The 18,934-nt window shown below is 38.8% G+C and overlaps 1 protein-coding gene across 1 annotated transcript in view; it reads left to right on the top strand.

The window, feature by feature from the left end:
* Nucleotides 1–1,825, top strand: part of PLCB4 (phospholipase C, beta 4) — a 206,198-nt gene extending 204,373 nt beyond the window's left edge. Inside the window, exon 36 of the mRNA XM_006870417.1 lies at nucleotides 1,737–1,825. Coding sequence (XP_006870479.1) covers nucleotides 1,737–1,825 — 89 coding nt within the window. The remainder of the gene's footprint in view (nucleotides 1–1,736) is intronic.
* The last annotated feature ends 17,109 nt before the right edge of the window (nucleotides 1,826–18,934 follow it).

Genomic DNA, 18,934 nt, shown 5'->3' with positions numbered 1-18,934 from the left:
GAACTGGGTCTGTTAAGGGAAATAGGAATGAGTGGCCACTCTGCTCAAACGAGAACTCTATTAGCTATTGGAGTAATCTTCTAATGTCACATAATCCTTTCTAAACTGTGTTCCATACTGTCTTTAAATGCTGAAGGGGAGGAACATAGGGATTCTTTTATTAGTATTCTCTGAACATAAAGCATTTAATTTTCAGTGCTGATAATGTTTCACCATCATCTCTTATGAATACTGTTTGTGTCATAGTTTCATGTTTGTATATTTTTCTCCATTTCTTCATTTCTCTATTAGAGTATTATTATACTTAAGATATAAGAAGATATCTGGGTAGACGGAGCCATCCACCTGATATTTAAATAGAAAGATATAATTATTTTATATTACTATATTCATCTCACCAAAATAACATCTAAATCTACAATATAAAAATAAGGAAAATCATCATATGGTTCATTGGCTAAACTAATTTTGTAATAGAACTTCATTTGAGACATTTATACTCCCATAGTATGTCCCTGGGTGGCACAAACAGGTAAGCTGTCAGCTACTAACTGAAAGGTGGTCAGTTCGAACCCACCCAGAGGGTCTTCAGGTCACAGTCATTGAAAATCCTATTGAGTGCTGTTTTACCCTGAAACATGTGATGTTACCATCAGTCAGAACTGACTCAGAGGCAACTGATAATACCATCTGCAAAGTTGACGAAACTCTCCCACAGACCTTTCAAAGCATACCTGAATCAGAGCATCAGAGTAGGACAGAATCTTCCTCTGGTTTCATAGCCCCAAGATTCCATTCTTGGATGCCCTTGATTTTGAAGTGATGTTTCATTAAAAGAGGAAAGGATGCTTTTTCTCTCTTCCAAGAGATGTATGTAGTGGGCTCTAGCAGATCTGAGCTGAGCCTGTGTGGCAAAAGCATTCAGGCTTCCAGATGAAAAGTAAAGTTGAAATGAACAAATTGATTTTTGGCTATGTTTCCAAGCAAGTATCTTTCAACAGACCCAGCCCCTGTCTGACCCACCCCAAACTAGTTGGTTGCTCTAGTGACATAGTCTTAACTCAAGACGTTGAATTCATCATAGCTTACTCTCTTGTAGTCTGCAAAGAATGAATTAACTCAGAGAAGTCAGAATCCATAGGGACTGTTTTTTGCACAGTAGGATTCCAGGAATCCCCACATATTCCTGTAACATTCTACTTAGAGGATACTCCAATCAAGCCAATGCAATATTCGCCCACCTGAATTTTTCCAACAGTTAGAGTCTTAGGAATTAATTTTAATGAAATTTCAGGCTATTAGGGGATTAAATAATGCATAAGCAACACTTATTCTAAAAGTGATTTTTTAAAAGAATTTATACACAGTCAAAGCAATGTCTCAGTCTGCAGAAACTAAATCAAACAAAAACAGTTGGATGTGACATAATCTTAATATGAGGAGACTGGTTCGACTCTTTTCAAATGATTTTCCTGCCGTTGTATAGGTCAGTCCTCCTGGAATTTTCTGGGGATCTTGTTAAAATGCAGATACTAATTCACCTGGTCCGGAGTGAAGTCTCACATTCTGCATTTCTAACAAAGTTCCAGGTGATGCTGACGCTACTGGTCCATGGACCTTACGTTGAGTTGTCATGATGTAGTTACAGCCTCAGATTCAGGGGAGAAGAGGATAAGGTTGTTAAGTACTTTCAGAAGAGGATGTCAGCATGTAAGGCCATGTTTCTGATGTTACAGGCGAAGGAGATGCAGCAGATGGTGAAATTGGAAGCCGAGATGGACCGCAGACCAGCAACAGTAGTGTGAAGCACCAAAATGCAAACTGAGGAAGCAAAAATACACAGGATCAAAATATCCCTCCCAAACATTCTGAACACAAATTTCATAGAAGAAAGCAGGTTTCTTTTTTGTTTCCTTTCTGTACAAACAAGTTGTCACCTGAAACCATAGAGATTTGGAATGACTTACATGCTTCTGTTTAACATTTTGAGTGTTGAATTCCCTTGGCCAATCAAAAGTAGCTGCAAATCCACAAAAATTTAGTATTCCAATAAGGCAGAGTTTAACCATTAATAATATGACTTAAACATGTTTGCTATAAAATACTGTCACAAGTAGATGAGCTTTGTGTTAACAACTCTGCTTTGTGATACATTACAACATGTTTGAGCTACAGCAAAAATAGTGCATTAGCAATTTAATAGCAAATGCATGAACTAGTAAAAAAGCTAAAACAAAAAACTCTGTCTACAAATTCATCAACAGAAGTGGTGATCTGCTAGACAAAATGATTTTGCAGAATTTTTCTACATCTAAGTTACCTCATCAGTAAGTGCCATGTCTCTACCATGCCACAAGAAGCTAATTTCCTATAAAAGTTGTTAAAATTATTAGATCAGCAAAACATAGCAGAACAGCGTGCCTGTGCCAAAACTCAGTGCACAAAGAGGAGCTCTGTAAAGCAAATTTAAGAGAGTTGACATTTGACAGTGCTGTATAGGAATTGCTTCTGCAAGTTCCAGATGTTCCAGTTCACTATTATATCATAAAGATCATGAAGTGGTTATTGGCAAACCTTTGTAAATGTGACCATGTATAAAGTATTTATACTCTTAATTCACACTGTTATAGAGCAAAATCATTTAAGCATTGGCACATGACAAGATTAGTAAACAGGAATACTAGAACTATGTTTGCATGACACACAAGCACCGATTAAGACTAATCCATACAGACACAGTTAATCTAATGCCAAATAAATACTGGTTAAATAAATGTATGGCACAGAATATAATTTGACTCTCAAGACTTTTTAGCATAATGAAAAAGTCTATATATATGTGTATATGAATTATGTGGGCATTCTTGATACTTCAAGTTCTAGTTTGAAAAAAGTACATAAGTAATTTAATTTTACACAAAAATATTTATGCAGATTTTCAGAATTTCATATCAGGAAATAACCTTTTTATGTCTGTTAAATATCCAAACAATTTGCTACAGTGTTAATCTGCATGGTCTCTAAGCCTGCGGTAGTTGTTTTGCAGACAATGCATGAAAAAGTATTCCGTTGGGAATTGAGCCATGCCGCCAAAGCCAGAGGAGCGCATGGAAATTTGGTAGTCTAGAACTAATCAGATTACTGATTGTAGTACACGCAACACCAACTGAATTGTTGTATATGCTTGTACAAATTGATTCTGTGTGTTCCACTGAACAAAGCAGAGAAAATTATGTGACCATCAATACTGAAATTAAACTTTCAACTTCTCTAATAAAAAATTAAAACACATTTTATGCCCATCAGAGTGTTTGCTCCCAAGGATGCTCCCTAGTGTTAGTAGTTTACTTCTTCCATCAACGATCTCTTCATTATTTCCAAAGAGGACTTATTCACACCCCAACTCACGTTTCCTCCAAAGTACACAAAACACCCATGACTCCGGCTGGCTGCCAAATGTACTTGTTTCTCTTTTTCTTATATATATAATTTAAACTGACTTCTGTAATAGTCCTCTGGTTTCTAGTTTCCTTATCTGTAAAACAATGAGGCACATCTTTTAGGATGAACATTCCATGAAAAAATGATCATCATTAAAACATTGCTATATTTAGATTGCCAGTTTTTAGAAATTCCAAATGACTCCTTCTCATCACATGAAATGGCTTTTCTAAGAGCCCAGTTTAGCCATTTTGGAGCATGTGACTGAATTCATCACTTGTCTACTTTTCCCTCTCTGTTTTTGAGAAGTACTCCTCATTTCCCATTTTTACCCTCGTTTCCTCTCTTGATTCTCATTCCTCTACACCATGAAAATGTAAATATTTACATTATCGAGTTATCTCCCAAGCCAGTTTTGCTTTAAACAAGAGTACTTTCAGTATTTGAAACATCTCACTTTCCCAAAGATTCCATTGTACTGGTATTAAAATGTAGACATCACCTTACTATACAATAAAAAAAAGGATGTTTTATTTTCTATTGTAATTTCATATGATTCTTAAATCCTGTTTTCTTATAAATTATAAAGAAACAAGCATGCCAATTAAAATAACTCAGTCTCTTCCAACTTAAAAAAAACAAAAACACACTTTATTTGGAAACCTGAGAAGGGAGGAGACAAAATGTAACTCTGGTTACTCACACTACTCAATCCTACAACAAAGGCCAAAGAAACAAGTGAAACAGATATAGATAATAATTCTGGAACTCTGAGCATCAAATTAAAAGATAAAAATTGGATTAAACACAGATTGGAAAAAGAAACAGAACAAAAACAGTGATTGAGAACAGCAATGGAGCAGGGGCCCAATACAGTGTGGCCATTTGAGACACAGGAGACAACATATGTGGGTGGGAAAATCCAGCTTCACAGAATCCCCACTGGGGACAGAAACCGAGCGACGTGGATAAATATGGAGTGAAACAAGGTAAACTGAATACGAGCTAGATATATTGAAGTACAGGGAAGTGGGTGAGAACTCCAGTGATATGCACAGCCACAGAGCAAGGAAGAAATCAGTAAATAGGGATGTAGTCATTCATCAGTAATGGAGCCTAGTTATTTGGTTTGAGGGGCCATATGGAGAAGGCCTGTGAGGTGGTGGTCAGAGATACTGGTCACCAGGCTGTACCCCTTTGGGTAAGATCAGGAACCAGGTAATCGGTTGCACTCACCCAAGTACACTGGGCCCACACCAGTGAAAGAGGACCAGAGAAATACACTTGCCTGTTCTCCCTCACGCCTTGCCAGTCAGTGGCCACGGATGAGGAATTCCCAGCCCCACCAAACTGGCCAATAGTGGACCCTACCACCACTCACCAAACTGATTCACTGGACCAACAATTAGAAAAAAAGAAAAAGAACACCCTCCAAAAGAAATAATAAAAATTAGAACAGAAATAAATGAACCAAAAATAAACGATTGAAAAAATAAACATTTGATACTTCAAAAAGATTGACAAACCATTGGCAAATTTTACAAACGAATAGCACCAGGAGATGCAGATCACCCAAGTAAGAAATGGCATGGTTGATGTCAAAGCAGAACCAACTGAAATTAAAAGACTAACAATAGAACACTGTGAGAAACTATGCTACAACAAATTTGAAAGTCTTTCCAGAAATATGACCTATCTAAAGTAACAGGTTCAGGTAGAAACTGAACAAACACATAACAAAAGAAACTGATCAGGTCATTAAAAAAAAAAAAACAACTCTTCAGCAACAACAAAAAAAAGTCTTGCCCTAGATCGCTTCACTGTAGAATTCTACCAAACTTTCAGAGAATCGCTGACACCAGTTCTACTCAAAAGTTCCAGAACACTGAAAAGGATTGAATACTCGCCAATTCATTTAATGAAGCCTGATACAGTAGCCAGATGAAACCACCACTGAAAAAGACATGAATGTAGATGCAAATATCCTCAACAAAATCCTAACCAATGGAATCCAACACCATATCAAGAAAACATGTACTAAAAATGATAGAAACCTTTATTGAACAAAAACATCAAAATGTGAAGCTATTGTTTCTCCACATATTCTTCCTCTGTGGCTATACACATATGAAGGTGGGTTCTAGTTTCTCTAACCCTTTCCTGTAAACATCTGCCCTCTCCAATTCACACCACTAAAAACAGCAATGCTGACTGGCATCCTTGAAGGACTCAAATCATACTGCCTTTCAGTGTGTTTTGAATTTGGTGGCAAAAAGTAGTCTGATGGGGCAATGTGTGGGTTAATGTGCCAGACTGCAAAGCCTTTGAACTGTAAGGTTGGAGGTTCAAGCTCCATGGAAATCCTATACAGGGTCACTATGGGTTGGAACTGACTCGACGGGCACATAGCAACAAATCAACTTCTTCAATCTGAAATTGATTGAACATGCAATCAAGATATTTTGATAATCACTGGTGGTTGGAATGCAAAGGGTGGAAACAAAAGGAAGGATAGTAGTTGGAAAATATGGCCTTGGTGATAGAAATGATACTGGAGATCACATGATAGAATTCTGCAAAACCAATAATTTGTTCATTCCAAATAGCTTTTTCAAACAGCATAAGAGATCTCATGGTCAGCACATGGACCTCACCAGATGGAATACATAGAAATCAAACTGACTACATCTGTGGAAAGAGACAGTGGGAAATCTCTTATCATCAGCCAAAACAAGGTCAGGGGCAGATTGTGGAACAGACCATTAATTGCTCATATGCAAATTCAGACTGAAGCTGAAAGAAAACAAAAACAAGTCCAGAAGAGCCAAAATATGAAATTGCCTATATCCCACCTGAATTTAGAGATCATCTGAAGAACAGATATGATACGTTAGACACTGAAGACTGAAAACCAGAAGAGTTGTGGGATGACATCAAGAACATCATACAGGAAGAAAGCAAAAAGTCATTAAGAAAACACTGGGCCCAAAAGATCAAAATGGATGTCAGAAGAAGCTATGAAACTTGATCTCCAGTGTAGAGATGCTAAAGCAAATGGAAGAAATGAGGAGGTTCAAGAGCTGAACAGAAAATGTCAAAGATCAGCTCAAGAAGACAAAGTCAAAGAGTATAGTGAAATATGCAAAGATCTGGAGTTAGAAAACCAAAAGGGAAGAACACACTCAGCATTTCTCAAGCTGAGGGAACTAAAGAAAAAATTCAAGCCCTAACTTTCGTCAATTTATTGAAGGATTCTCTGGGCAAATTATTGAATGATGTAGCAAGCATCAAAAGAAGATGGAAGGAATACACAGAGTCACTGTACCAAAAGGAAATGGACACTATTCAACAATTTCAATAGGTAGCATATGATCAAAAACCACTGAAAGAAGAAGTCCAAGGTGCATTGAAGGAAATGGCAAAGAACAAGGCACCAGGAATAGATGGAATAAAAGTTGAAATCTTTCAAGAAAGTGAGGCAGCAACTGGAGGCACTCACTCATCTATGCCAAGAAATTTGGAAGACAACTCTGGCCAACTGATTGGAAGAGATCCATATCTGTGCCCATTCCAAAAAGAGGTGACCCAATGGAATGTGGATATCATACGACAATCTCTTTGATATCATACGACAATCTCTTTGATATCCCATGCGAGTAAAGTTTTACTAAAGGTAAACAGAAATGGCTGCAAGCATACATTGACAGAGAACTTCCAGAGGTTCAAGCTGGATTCAGAAGAAAAGATGGAATGAGAAATATCATTGCTAACGTCAAATGGATCTTGACTGAAAGCAGAGAATACCAGAAAGATGTTTACTTGTGCTTTATTGACTATGCAAAGGCTTTTGATTGTGTGGATCATGACAATCTATGGACAACATTGCAAAGTATGAGTATTCCGGAACACTTAATTGGGCTCATGAGGAATCTGTACCTGGACCAAGAGGCAGATGTTTGAACAGAACATGGGAACACTGAATGGTTTAACATTAAGAAAGGTGTGTGACAAGGTTGTATTCTTTCACCATACTTATTCAACCTGTATGCTAAGCAAGTAATCTGAGAAGCTGGGTGTATGGAAAAAAAAAAAAAAATGTGGCATCAGGATTGGAGGAAGACTCATTAACAAACTGTGATAATGCAGATGATACAACCTTGTTTGCTGAAAGTGAAGGGGACTTAAAATACTGATGAAAATCAGAGACCACAGTTTGTGGTATGGGTTGCATCTCAACATAAGAAAACAAAAATCCTCACCACTGGACCAATAAACAACATTCATATCAATGGAGAAAAGACTGAAGTTGTCAAAGACTTCATTTTTCTTGGATCAACCATCAACACTCATGGATGCAGCAGTAAGAAATCAAACTACGCATTGCATTAGGCAAATGTGCTGCACAAGACCTTTTGAAAGTATTGAAGAGCAAAGATGTCAGCTTGAGGACTAAGGTGCACATGAACCAAGCCAGGTATTTTCAGTCACCTCATATGCATGCGAAAGATGAACGGTGTATAAGGCAGATAATAGAAGAATTGATGTTTTTGGAGGAGAATATTGAAAGTGCCATGGGCTGCCAAAAGAACCAACAGATCTGTGTTGGAAGAAGTACAGTCAGAGTACTCCTTGGAGACCAGGATGGCCAAACTTCGTCTCTCATATTTCAGACATATTGTGAGGAGGGACCAGTCACTGGAGAGGGATATCATGCTTGGCAAGGTGGAGGAAGGGTCAGAGAAAAAGAGGAAGACCCCCAGCGAAACGGACTGGAAAAGTGGCAGCATCTGTGAGCTCAAACATGGAAACAATTGTGTAGTTGGCCCAGAATCGGGCAATGTTTCGTTCTGTTATGCATAGGGTTGCTGTGAGTCAGTACCAACTCGATGGCACCTAACAACAACAACAATAATCTTCTGAACTTACTTCTGTGCCTTGAATTTAATTGGTCTAACAGATCCCCTCAGAAACAACTGTTTGGATTAGACCTTTTTTTGAAGTCACCACACAGAGACCAAAACGTGTATTACTGAGAAACCTTGTCTGCAGCCATCAACTGATCACAGACATGTTTAAACACATTTTGTTTGTAACAAACCCACACATGTGTTAACTATAAGTGACATTACAATACTTTGGGACTTACCCTGTACATCACAGCTAAGTGGGATTCATACCAAGTATGTAAAAATAGTTTTAACATTAGAAAATTTACCAACATAACCCACTACGTGTAAATAAAACAAAAGGGAAAAAAACACATGATAGGTGTAGAAAATAGGCATTGATGAAAATTCAACACCCATTTCTGATTTAAAAGTCTCAGCAAAATCGTAATAGAAGGGGAATTGATTAGCATAGTTAGGGCACATACAGTAAATCACTGATTAACTTTACTCCCAGTGTAGAGAGAGGAAGCATTCCTCTTATTAAAAGGAACCTTTCTCACCACTCCAATTCAATTTTGTACTGAAAGTCCTAATGAGGCAATAAGGCATGAAAGGGAAATAAAAGCAATTCATATTGGTAAGCATAATGGGTAGGGTTTTCTGTCAGTTTGACAAGGCTAGGATTTCCAGAGGTTCAGCAGTTACGTTGTGTTCATTTCTATGGCGATTAAACCTAATACAGGCTTAGTTAGCTCTATGATGAGCAGCTGAGTAGCCTATCAATTGAAGGGCTGCTTCCTTAGGGGTGTGGCCTGCTCCCAATATAATGGAATTGTAGGAAGGACTCTTACTCTATCTTCCGCTTGGGACGTTGGACTCTACAATTTTAAGACGGTAAGTGTCTCTGTGTGTGTGTGTGTGTATATATATATATATATATATACGTTTCACTGGTTTTGCTTCTCTAGAAAACCCAGTCTAAGACATGTGATACCAAGGAAGCAGGGCTCTAGACAAACAAAATCTCGAGTTTTCTAAATTGGATCTCAAGTTTGACTCATTTCAAAGGCACTGATATATTACATGGAGGCATGTCTGACCACCACTTCATAGGAATCAGCCTCGGGCTGATTTTGAGTTTGGTCCTCTTTTCCTCTTGTGGAGTCAGAGGAAATCAGACTTGATTCCCACTTGGTTTAAGCAGTTGGCATGGTGAGCAGGATTCATTGCGATGGCTCCATCCAGACCACAAAATGATGGGGTATCGTAAGAGAAAGAACAAAGGAGCATGGGGTAAAATACATAAGCGGAGGATAAAGCTGAAGTTTCTGGAGTTGCCTAATGGTGGTGGTGGTGTGCCAAGGAGTCGATTCCAACTCATAGCTACTCTGCATAGGTTTTCCGGGCCTGTACATCTTTATGGGAGCAGAAAGCCTCATCTTTCTCCCGCGGAACATCTGGTAGTTTTTGAACTGCTGACTGTGAAACTGCTGAACTGTCAGGTTAGCAGCCTGACTCCTAACCACTACACTACCAGAGTTGCCTGGAGCTGGTCAAACAGGTAGGTCAGGGCCAACTGGAATCCACCCTGCTGGAGATCCAAGGCCATATGCATATGAATAGAGTTCATCCAAGGGGGTACTGGTGTGGCATTGTGGATTAATGTGCCATACTGCAAAGCCACAAGGTTGGTGGTTCAAGCTCACCAGTTGCTCCTTGGAAATCCTATATAGGGTCGCTATGGGTTGGAACTCACTCAGTGGCACTTAACAACAACAAGGGGATAGAAAAGATTGGACTTGAGTGTTTTAAAATTTTATGTGTTGGACTGCCTTATGAATATTAGTTTCTTCTGCTTGTTATTGTAAAATAGATACACGTGAGTGATAGGACTATTGAGATTTAGGATTACAAAAAGCTTGTAAACCCGCCTTCAGCCTATACTTGTTTGGACTTGCTAAAAGGGTAATTAAAAATTGCCCAGAAAAAAATAAGGCTTTTTCTTAAAGCTTTTGTATGTACTACAAAGTATGGTGCTTTACAGGGAATCCTGAGCCCCACCCAAAATTTTCTGAGTTAGTACATTTGCATGTGAAAAGATGCAAACCAACTCCTTGAACTGCTGGGAAAACAGCAAATTCAAGCAGAGAAAAAAAAGCAGTTTGGTGTTTTTGAGTTTTGAAGGCATCAAGGCAAGGAAGGTCAGTCAGCCCATCCAAGAAAACCTGCTTTGGGTTAATGCCCTGGACTTCAAGGTCAGCTTGAACTGCAAGGTCGGCAATTCAACCTCACCAGTTGCTCCTTTGAAAACCTATACAGTATCACTATGCTGGTGACCACCTAGGTCTACATGTCAATGGAACTGGGGAAAATGCAGCAATGAAGACACAGGCTGAGGTTGGACATGTTCTATGACCTTTTGACCTTGAGATGAGAGATATGATAAGTCTGTCTGGTCTGAAGTTTAAGGAGTTGTGTGAACTCCTGGGTCCATGGGCACCGGCCTAGCCCAAGGGCATAGAGCTGAGAATTAAGGGGCAGCTGATTTGAGGTGCAAGGAGATGTGTGTGAACTTGAAAACTTGCACCTGGTACCCATTTGACATAGCTTGGATGGCTAGGGTTGAGCTGACCAGAACCTAACCAGATGCAGATAAAGATGTTTGATACTCTGAGCAAGTGTTAATTGCTACAATTTGTTGACTTTTGCTTATGAATACAGTTGTTCAAAATTCCAATCAGAATAGCTATAAAAGCATAAAGTGGCTCACTTAGGGTGTGCTTAGTTTTAGAAGGAGGCAACTACCAGCTGTTCCACAGGAGAAATATGAGGTTTTCTGCTCCTGTAAAGATTTACAGCCTCGGAAACCATATACAGGGTCACTATGAGTCGGAACCGACTCCACATTTCACAACACAACAATATGGTAGAAAGGAGTTCTGGTAGTGTAGTGGTTACGAATCGGGCTGCGAACCGCAAGGTCAGCAGTTTGAAAGTACGAGCTGCTCCGCGGGAGAAAGATTTACAGACTCAGATACCCTGTTCAGGGTCACTATGGGTCGGAACTGACTCGATGGCACTTAACAACAACAATATGATAGAATCCCCACTGATTCATTTTCCTTTTTTCCAGATGGGTCTGGTAAAAAGGAGTAAGGAATGTTGCTGATAAGATGTGATGATTTCAGTGGTTAGTAATTGTTAGTAGGATGAATTGTTGATTGTCAAAACTGTACATGGATAGTGAATAATTGCTATTAGGACTGACTGTGAGGGATGGAAATGTAAAGGGTGACATTGTGTAGCAAAAGGAGGGAAGTGATTGACTTTCGAGCCCAGGAGCCGAGATCCCTGGGACCATCAAGGGAGAAGAGCGGACTGTGCGACCCTACCCAGAGAAACAGTGACACCAGAGATGGAGGCAGAGACGATGTGGAGAGATGGGGCAGCCAGGGACTCTAGACCCAGAGAGGGAGAGGGGCTGTGTGCTGATGACCAGGGGGCAGACTTGCAGGGTATACCCTTTGGTTGGCTGATGATGCATAGATGGGATTGTAACCATGGCAATGAAATGATATATGATAGCATGAATGTAAAGCTAATGTTCTCCCATGTAAACTATGACATAATTCACAATAAGACATTTAAAAAAAAAACTGTAATTGGAGAAGATGTATAATTAAAAGGGGAGAGTAGTTATCTTAGGAATTGACAATCCCAGGACCATCATTAAAGAATAGCATGAGTGGAACATGGTATCCCTGCCTATAAAAATGAAAACAGCAGAGATGGCAGCAGAGGAGATGGCATGGAGAGACAGAGCAGCTATGGTCTCTAGGTTCATGAACAGAGTAATGGCTGTGTGTTTACAGGCAGGGGGCTGGTTGGCTGAATATGCCCTTTGGACTTTTGAATCAATATATATTTTTTGTTTTGCTTTGCATGTGGGCATCAAATGTTTTTACTTTGTTGATTTGTGACCGTTAAGATGAAAATAGGGCCAGTGTGTTTTTGGTTGTACATGTTTTAGTTATTTCATGTTAGGTACAAGTATAAGTTTACAATTTCCTTTATTTAGAGACTGTAGGTGTATAATTTCCTTTATTTAGAGATTGTAGGATACCTATAATATAGATTATAGGTGTCCAGTTGACAAGGGTGGAATATTAGGGTTTTGTGTCAACTTGACTAGACCAGGATTTCCAGGGGGTTAGAGTTGGGATGGGCTTATTCCCATGGTGATGAAACCTAATACAAAATAAGTTAGCTTTATGATGAGCAGCTTTAAGTGGCCAGTCAATTGAAAGGATGCTTCCTTGAGGGTGTGGCCTGCTCCCAATATAATGTATAATGGACACACAGGGGCACAGGGGACCTAGGTCTCTGCAACTGTAAGGTAATAAATGCCTCTCTCTAATATATATATATATATATATATATATATAATTAGTCCATGTACAGATTCCTCATGAGCACAATTAAGTGTTCAGGAATACTCATACTTCACAATGTTGTTCATAGCTTGTCATGATCCACACAATCGAAAGCCTTTGTGTAGTCAATAAAGCAGAGGTAAACATCTTTCTGATATTCTCTGCTTTCAGCCAAGATCCATCTGACATCAGCAATGATATTCCTCATTCCATGTTCTCTTCTGAATCCAGCTTGTACCTCTAGAAGTTCTCTGTCCATGTATGCTTGTAGCAGTTTCAGTATTACTTTTAGTAAAAGTTTACTTGCATGGGATATCAAAGATATTGTTCGATGATTTCCACATTCCATTGAATCACCTCTCTTTGGAGTAGGCATAAATATGGATCTCTTCCAATCAGTTGGCCAGATAGCTGTCTTCCAAATTTCTTGGCAGAGATGAGTTAGTGACTCCTGTGCCGTCTCACTTTCTTGAAAGATTTCAATTTTTATTCCATCAATTCCTGGTGCCTTGTTCTTTGCCAATTCCTTCAATGCACTTTGGACTTCTTCCTTCAGTATCATTGACTCTTGATCATATGCTACCTCTTAAAACGGCTGAACATCAACCATTTCCTTTTGGTACAGTGATTCTGTGTATTCCTTCCATCTTCTTTTGATGCTTTCTGCATTATTCAGTCATTTGTCCAGAGAAGCCTTCAATAATGAAACTTGAGGCATGAATTTTTAATTCAGTTCCCCCAGCCTGAGAAATGCTGAGAGTGTTCTTCCCTTTTGGTTTTTTGACTCCAGTTCTTTGCATATTTTGCTGTAACATTTCACTTTGTCTTCTCAAGCTAACCTTTGAAATTTTCTATTCACCTCTGTACCGCCTCATTTCTTCCATTTACTTTCTATTTTCCATTCTACGCTGGAGAGCAAGTTTCAGTATCTTTTCTGACATCCATTTTGATCTTTTCCTTCTTTCTTGTTTTCTTAATGACTTTTTGCTTTCTTCCTATATGATGTTCTTGATGTCATCCCACAACTCTTCTGGTCTAAAGTCTTTAGTGTTTAAAGTATCATATCTGTTCTTCAGATAATCTCTAAATTCAGTTGGGATATAGTCAAGGTCATATTTTGGCTCTCATGGACTTGTTTTTATTTTCTTCAGCTTAAGTTTGAATTTGCATATGAGTAATTGATGGTCTATTCCACAATCTGCCCTTGGCCTTGTTTTAACTGATGATATGGAGTTTTGTCATCGCCTTTTTATGCAGATGTAGTGTCGAGATCCTATGTCAGGTTCCCACCTCAACAAGGAAGTGTGGGTGTCACGAAGAAGTGAAATCTGGCAGCAAAAGTGATAGAGACAGAGAGAGATGAAATATATACAAAAAAGACAGACACACAGATATGATGCAAGCTGGCAGGTAGACAGATCTGCAAACATATTGCCTAGCATTGCACAGCATTGCACACAGATCTAACTCTACCTCAGTCTTTTATTATCTTTTGTAGGGAGGGATTTGTTACAAAGGAAGGCTGTTATTCACAAAGGGAGGCTGTGATTAAGACAGGATATGGAACTGAAATGTGATTAATCATTCAAAACAGGACATAATGATTCACAGGAACAACTTAAGATATTTTCATGGTTTTCTTAACAATCTAACATTTTTATTTTTACAGAAATAAGGTTAAATCACGCTGTTATATATTAACTTTTAGGCTTAAATGATCTAGAGTAGCAATGTGCGGTTTCTTAAGGATACGTAACATAAAGCAAGGTTCCTGAAAGGAGCCAAGCTGTCTCTGTACATTGTTCTTAATTATCACATTCCTATATACTTTCAGGAAGAAGGAGAGCATATGCGTTAAACTGATTATATTTAGAGGTGGTTTAATGGGGCTGCCACTGATGAACCCAGGGTCTGCATATGCTGTCCCCAGCAATGTAGTCAGTTTGATTTCTCTGTATTCCTTCTGGTGAGGTCTATTGTGTATAGTCATCTCTTATGCTTTCTTACAGTCATCGCTCAGGCATTTGAAATGAACAAATCATTGATTTTGCAGAATTCTATCATGTGATCTCCAGCATCCTTTCTGTCACCAAGGCCATATTTTCCAACTACTGGTCCTTCCTCTTTGCTCCCAGCTTTTGCATTCCAGTCTCTGGTAATGACCAAGACATCTTGATTGCATGTTTGATCAATTTCAGATTAAAGAAGTTGGTAGAATTCTTCTATTTCATCCTCCCTGGCTTTAGTGGTTGATGCATAAATTTGAATAATAGTGGTATTAACTGGTCTTCCCTGTAAGCGCATGGATATTATCCTATCACAGACAGCATTGTACTTTATGACTGATCTGTATATGTTCTTTTTGACAATGAATGCAACACCATACCTCTTCAATTTGTCATTCCTAGCATAGTAAGCCATGTTGTTGTGAGATTCAAAAAAAAAAGCCTGTGAGAGTAAAGCCCTCGGTACCTTCATATGCTGATGGGGCATAACTCAAAATGAAGAGAAATAGCTGTAAACATCCATTAATAATCAGAACATGGAATATATGAAGTATGAATCTAGGTAAATTAGAAATTGTCAAAAATGAAAAGGAATACATAAACATCAATATTTTAGGCATTAGTGAACTGAAATGGACTGGTATTCACCATTTTGAATCTGACAACCACATGGTCTACTATGCTGGGAATGACAAAGATATATGGTGGTGGTTATGTGCCACAGAGTCGGTTCCGACTCATAGCGCCCTTGTACAGGCTTTCCAAGGCTATAAATCTTTAGGGGAGCAAAAAGCCTCATCTTTGTCCCATGGAACAGCTGGTAGTTTTGAACTGCTAACCTTGTGGTTCACAGCCCGATTTGTAACCACTACGCTACCAGAGCTCCTTTAACAAAGATATATAGATAATAGGAAAATCCCAATCCAGATTATAGTAACATTCTTTAAAGAGATAGAAAAATTAACAGTTTTATATGAAAAAGCAAAGAGGTGCTAGATATGTGTAGCACTAAAGAACAAAGTGGGAGGCTTCACACTTTCCAACCTAAAGCCCTACTGTATAATCTCTGTGGTCAAAACAGCCTGGTGTTGGTACAATGACAAACACACAGACCAGTAGAACAGAATTTAAAACTCAATGTAAATCTGCCCACCAATGGACACCTTGAATCATAGCAAACCCTGGATAACATTGTGAAGAATGAATATTCCAGAATACTAAACTGTGCTTATGAGGAACCTGTACCTAGACCAAGAAGTAGTCATTTGAGCAGAACAAGGGGATACCAAATGATTTAAATTCAGGAAGGGTGTGTGACAGGATTGTATTCTTTTTTTTTTTTTTTAAGAGGACAGAACAATAATTTATTCCCAAAGACAGCAGAAATAAGAAATTCATCCTAAAAATATAGGTTGGTATAATCCTAATCATACTGGAACAGATCCTCCCTCTAAATGTGGTCTCCTATTGTCTGCCCCGCTGAGTTGTTTCTGCTGTGAAGCCATTTCTGGGTGGGTCGTACAACTTTTTGATGCTCTTGTCGTGAACAGGCAGGGGCCATGGCCATCTTCAAAGGTTCCAAGCTTCCAAGGAGAGGGTAATGCATTCTCCGAAGTATAGTACCTTCCATTTCAGAAGTGTGCGTAATCATTTTGCATAGTCAGCACAGTTTAGGTAAATTAAAGTAGGCACGAAATTCATCAAAGTGTAAAAAACAGTGGCAGGAAAAATACTGTATTTTAGAATAAGGCATTCATATGTGATGTGAATGTTTAAGGCAGCTGATGCCCAAATAGGTGAGTCAAAGAAGGTGCTCCCAGTTTGGAGGTGATTTTGCATCTAGAAGAATTCTCTTTGTGACCTCAATGACAGGCACTGTAGAGTACACCTTCTTCAGGGCCAGTGGTACTTGAGATACCAGATGATTTCATTTTTCAACTCTGGTCCAAAGAGAGGGTTGAGTTGAGCCAGAATTGCAATCAGCCAAAACAGGTAGCAGCAAACTGAGCAGGTCACCAACATGGTGATGACGACTCCTCAGTTAGAACCCTTAAGGATGAACCAGAGCACTAAGAAGCCCACGAAGCCCCAAAACACGCTCATCACAATGAGGGGTACTGTGAGGCCACTGTACGCCATGGTTGTCGCCTGAGTGGCCAGCCCCGGTTCCACCGCTACACTTTGGTCTCACCCGGAAGTGTCAACCAGGATTGTATTCTTGCATCATACGTATTCAACCTGTATGCTGAGCAAATAATCTGAGAAGCTGGGTCATCTGAAGAAGAATGTGACATCAGGATTGAAGGAAGGCTCATTAGCAACCTTATGATATGCAGATGTTCTTAAAAGTAAAGAGGATTTAAAGTACTTACTGATGAAGATCAAATACTTTAAGATTGTACCTCAGTGAAAATAAATTAAAAAATCCTTACAACTGGATCCATAAATAATATCATGATAAGCAAGTAAAAGACTGAAGTTGTCAAACACCTCATTTTGCTTTGATTCACAATCAGCACTCGATGGAAACAGCAGTCAAGAAATCAAATGACATATTACATTAGGAAATCTGCTGCACAAGACTTCTTAAAAGTGTAAAGATATTAGTTTGAGGACTAAGGTGCATCTTAAACCAAGCCATGGTATTTTCAATAGCCTCATATGCATGTGAAAGTTGGACAGTGAATAAGGAAGACCATAGAAGAATCAATGCATTTGAATTATGGTGTTGCTGAAGTATATTGAAAGTACCACGGACTGCCAGAAGAACAAACAAATCTGTGTTGGCAGAAGTACAGCCAGAATGCTCCCTAGAATCAAGGATGGCAGAACTTTGTCTCTCATCATTTGGACACATTGTCAGGAGGGAACAATCTCTGGAGAAGGACACCACACTTGGTAAAGTGGAAGATCAACAATAAAAAGAAGACACTCAATTAGATGAATTGACACAGTGGCAGCAACACTGAACTCGAACAACAACAATTGTGAGGGTGTTTTAATCAGACAGTGTTTTATTCTATTGTGCATGGGGTTGCTATGAGTTGGAACCCACTCAAAGGTACCTAACAACAATACCAACAATAATGGAATATAACTGATCTTCAACAAAGGGCTGAAATTCATGGGAAAGAGGGTCTCTCTAAGAAAGTGTACTGGTAAAAACTAGATATTCATTTGCAAAAAACTGAAGCAAGATCTATACTTCATGCCATATATGAAAGCTAACTCAAGATGGATCAAAGACATAAAAATAAAACCAAAAGCTATCAAAATCATCAAAGAAAAATTAAGGGCAAATTAGGAACCCTAATTTATTACATATCAAACATAACCAAAGATAAGATAAACTAAATGGCTGGGACCTCCTAAAAATGAAATATGTGCATCAAAATAATTTTCCAAAACAGTAAAACAGCAACTACCTACATATTAGGAAAAGTTATTTAGCAGTGATACGTTTGACAAGGAAGTAATCTTGAAAATATATCGAAACATCAACACTTCAACAACAAAAAGAGAAACCACCCAATTAAAAAATGAGATATGGACACTTCCCCAAAGAAGACATTCACAATGCCATCAGACACACAAATGCTCGTGGTCATTTGCATTTATTGTTAGGTGCCATCAGGTTGGTTCCAACTCAGAGAGACTCTATGTACAACACACTAAACTTTGCCTTCTCCTGCGCCTTCTTCACAGTTATTTCTGTTTGAATCATTGTTACATCCACTGTGTCATTCCATCTCATTGAGCATTTTCCTCTTTTCCACTACCTTACCAAGCATGATATCCTTCTCCAGGGACTGGTCCAAAGTCCATGGGATAAAGTCTCACTCCCCTTACTTCTAAGGAGCATTCTGGCTACACTTCTTCTAGAACAGATGTATTTGTTCTGGCAGTACTTGTCATATTTATTGCTCTTTGCCAACACTATAATTCAAAGACATCAATTCTTTGATACTCCTTATTCATTGTCCAGCTTTTGAATGCCTATGAGGTGACTAAAAATACCATGGCTTGCTTGGATCAAATACACCTTAGTCTTTAAAGTGACGTCTTTATTAAAACTTTAAAGGTATCTTTTGCAGCAGGCTTGCCCTACGCAACACATTATTTGATTTCCTGACTGTTTTCATGAGCATCGCTTGACAACGTCAAT

The sequence above is a fragment of the Chrysochloris asiatica genome, unplaced genomic scaffold (assembly GCF_000296735.1).
Source record: "Chrysochloris asiatica unplaced genomic scaffold, ChrAsi1.0 scaffold00141, whole genome shotgun sequence".
Classification (NCBI taxonomy): domain Eukaryota; kingdom Metazoa; phylum Chordata; class Mammalia; order Afrosoricida; family Chrysochloridae; genus Chrysochloris; species Chrysochloris asiatica.
The sequence above is the reverse complement of the archived record's forward strand: the minus strand, read 5'-3'. Positions and strand labels throughout refer to the sequence as shown.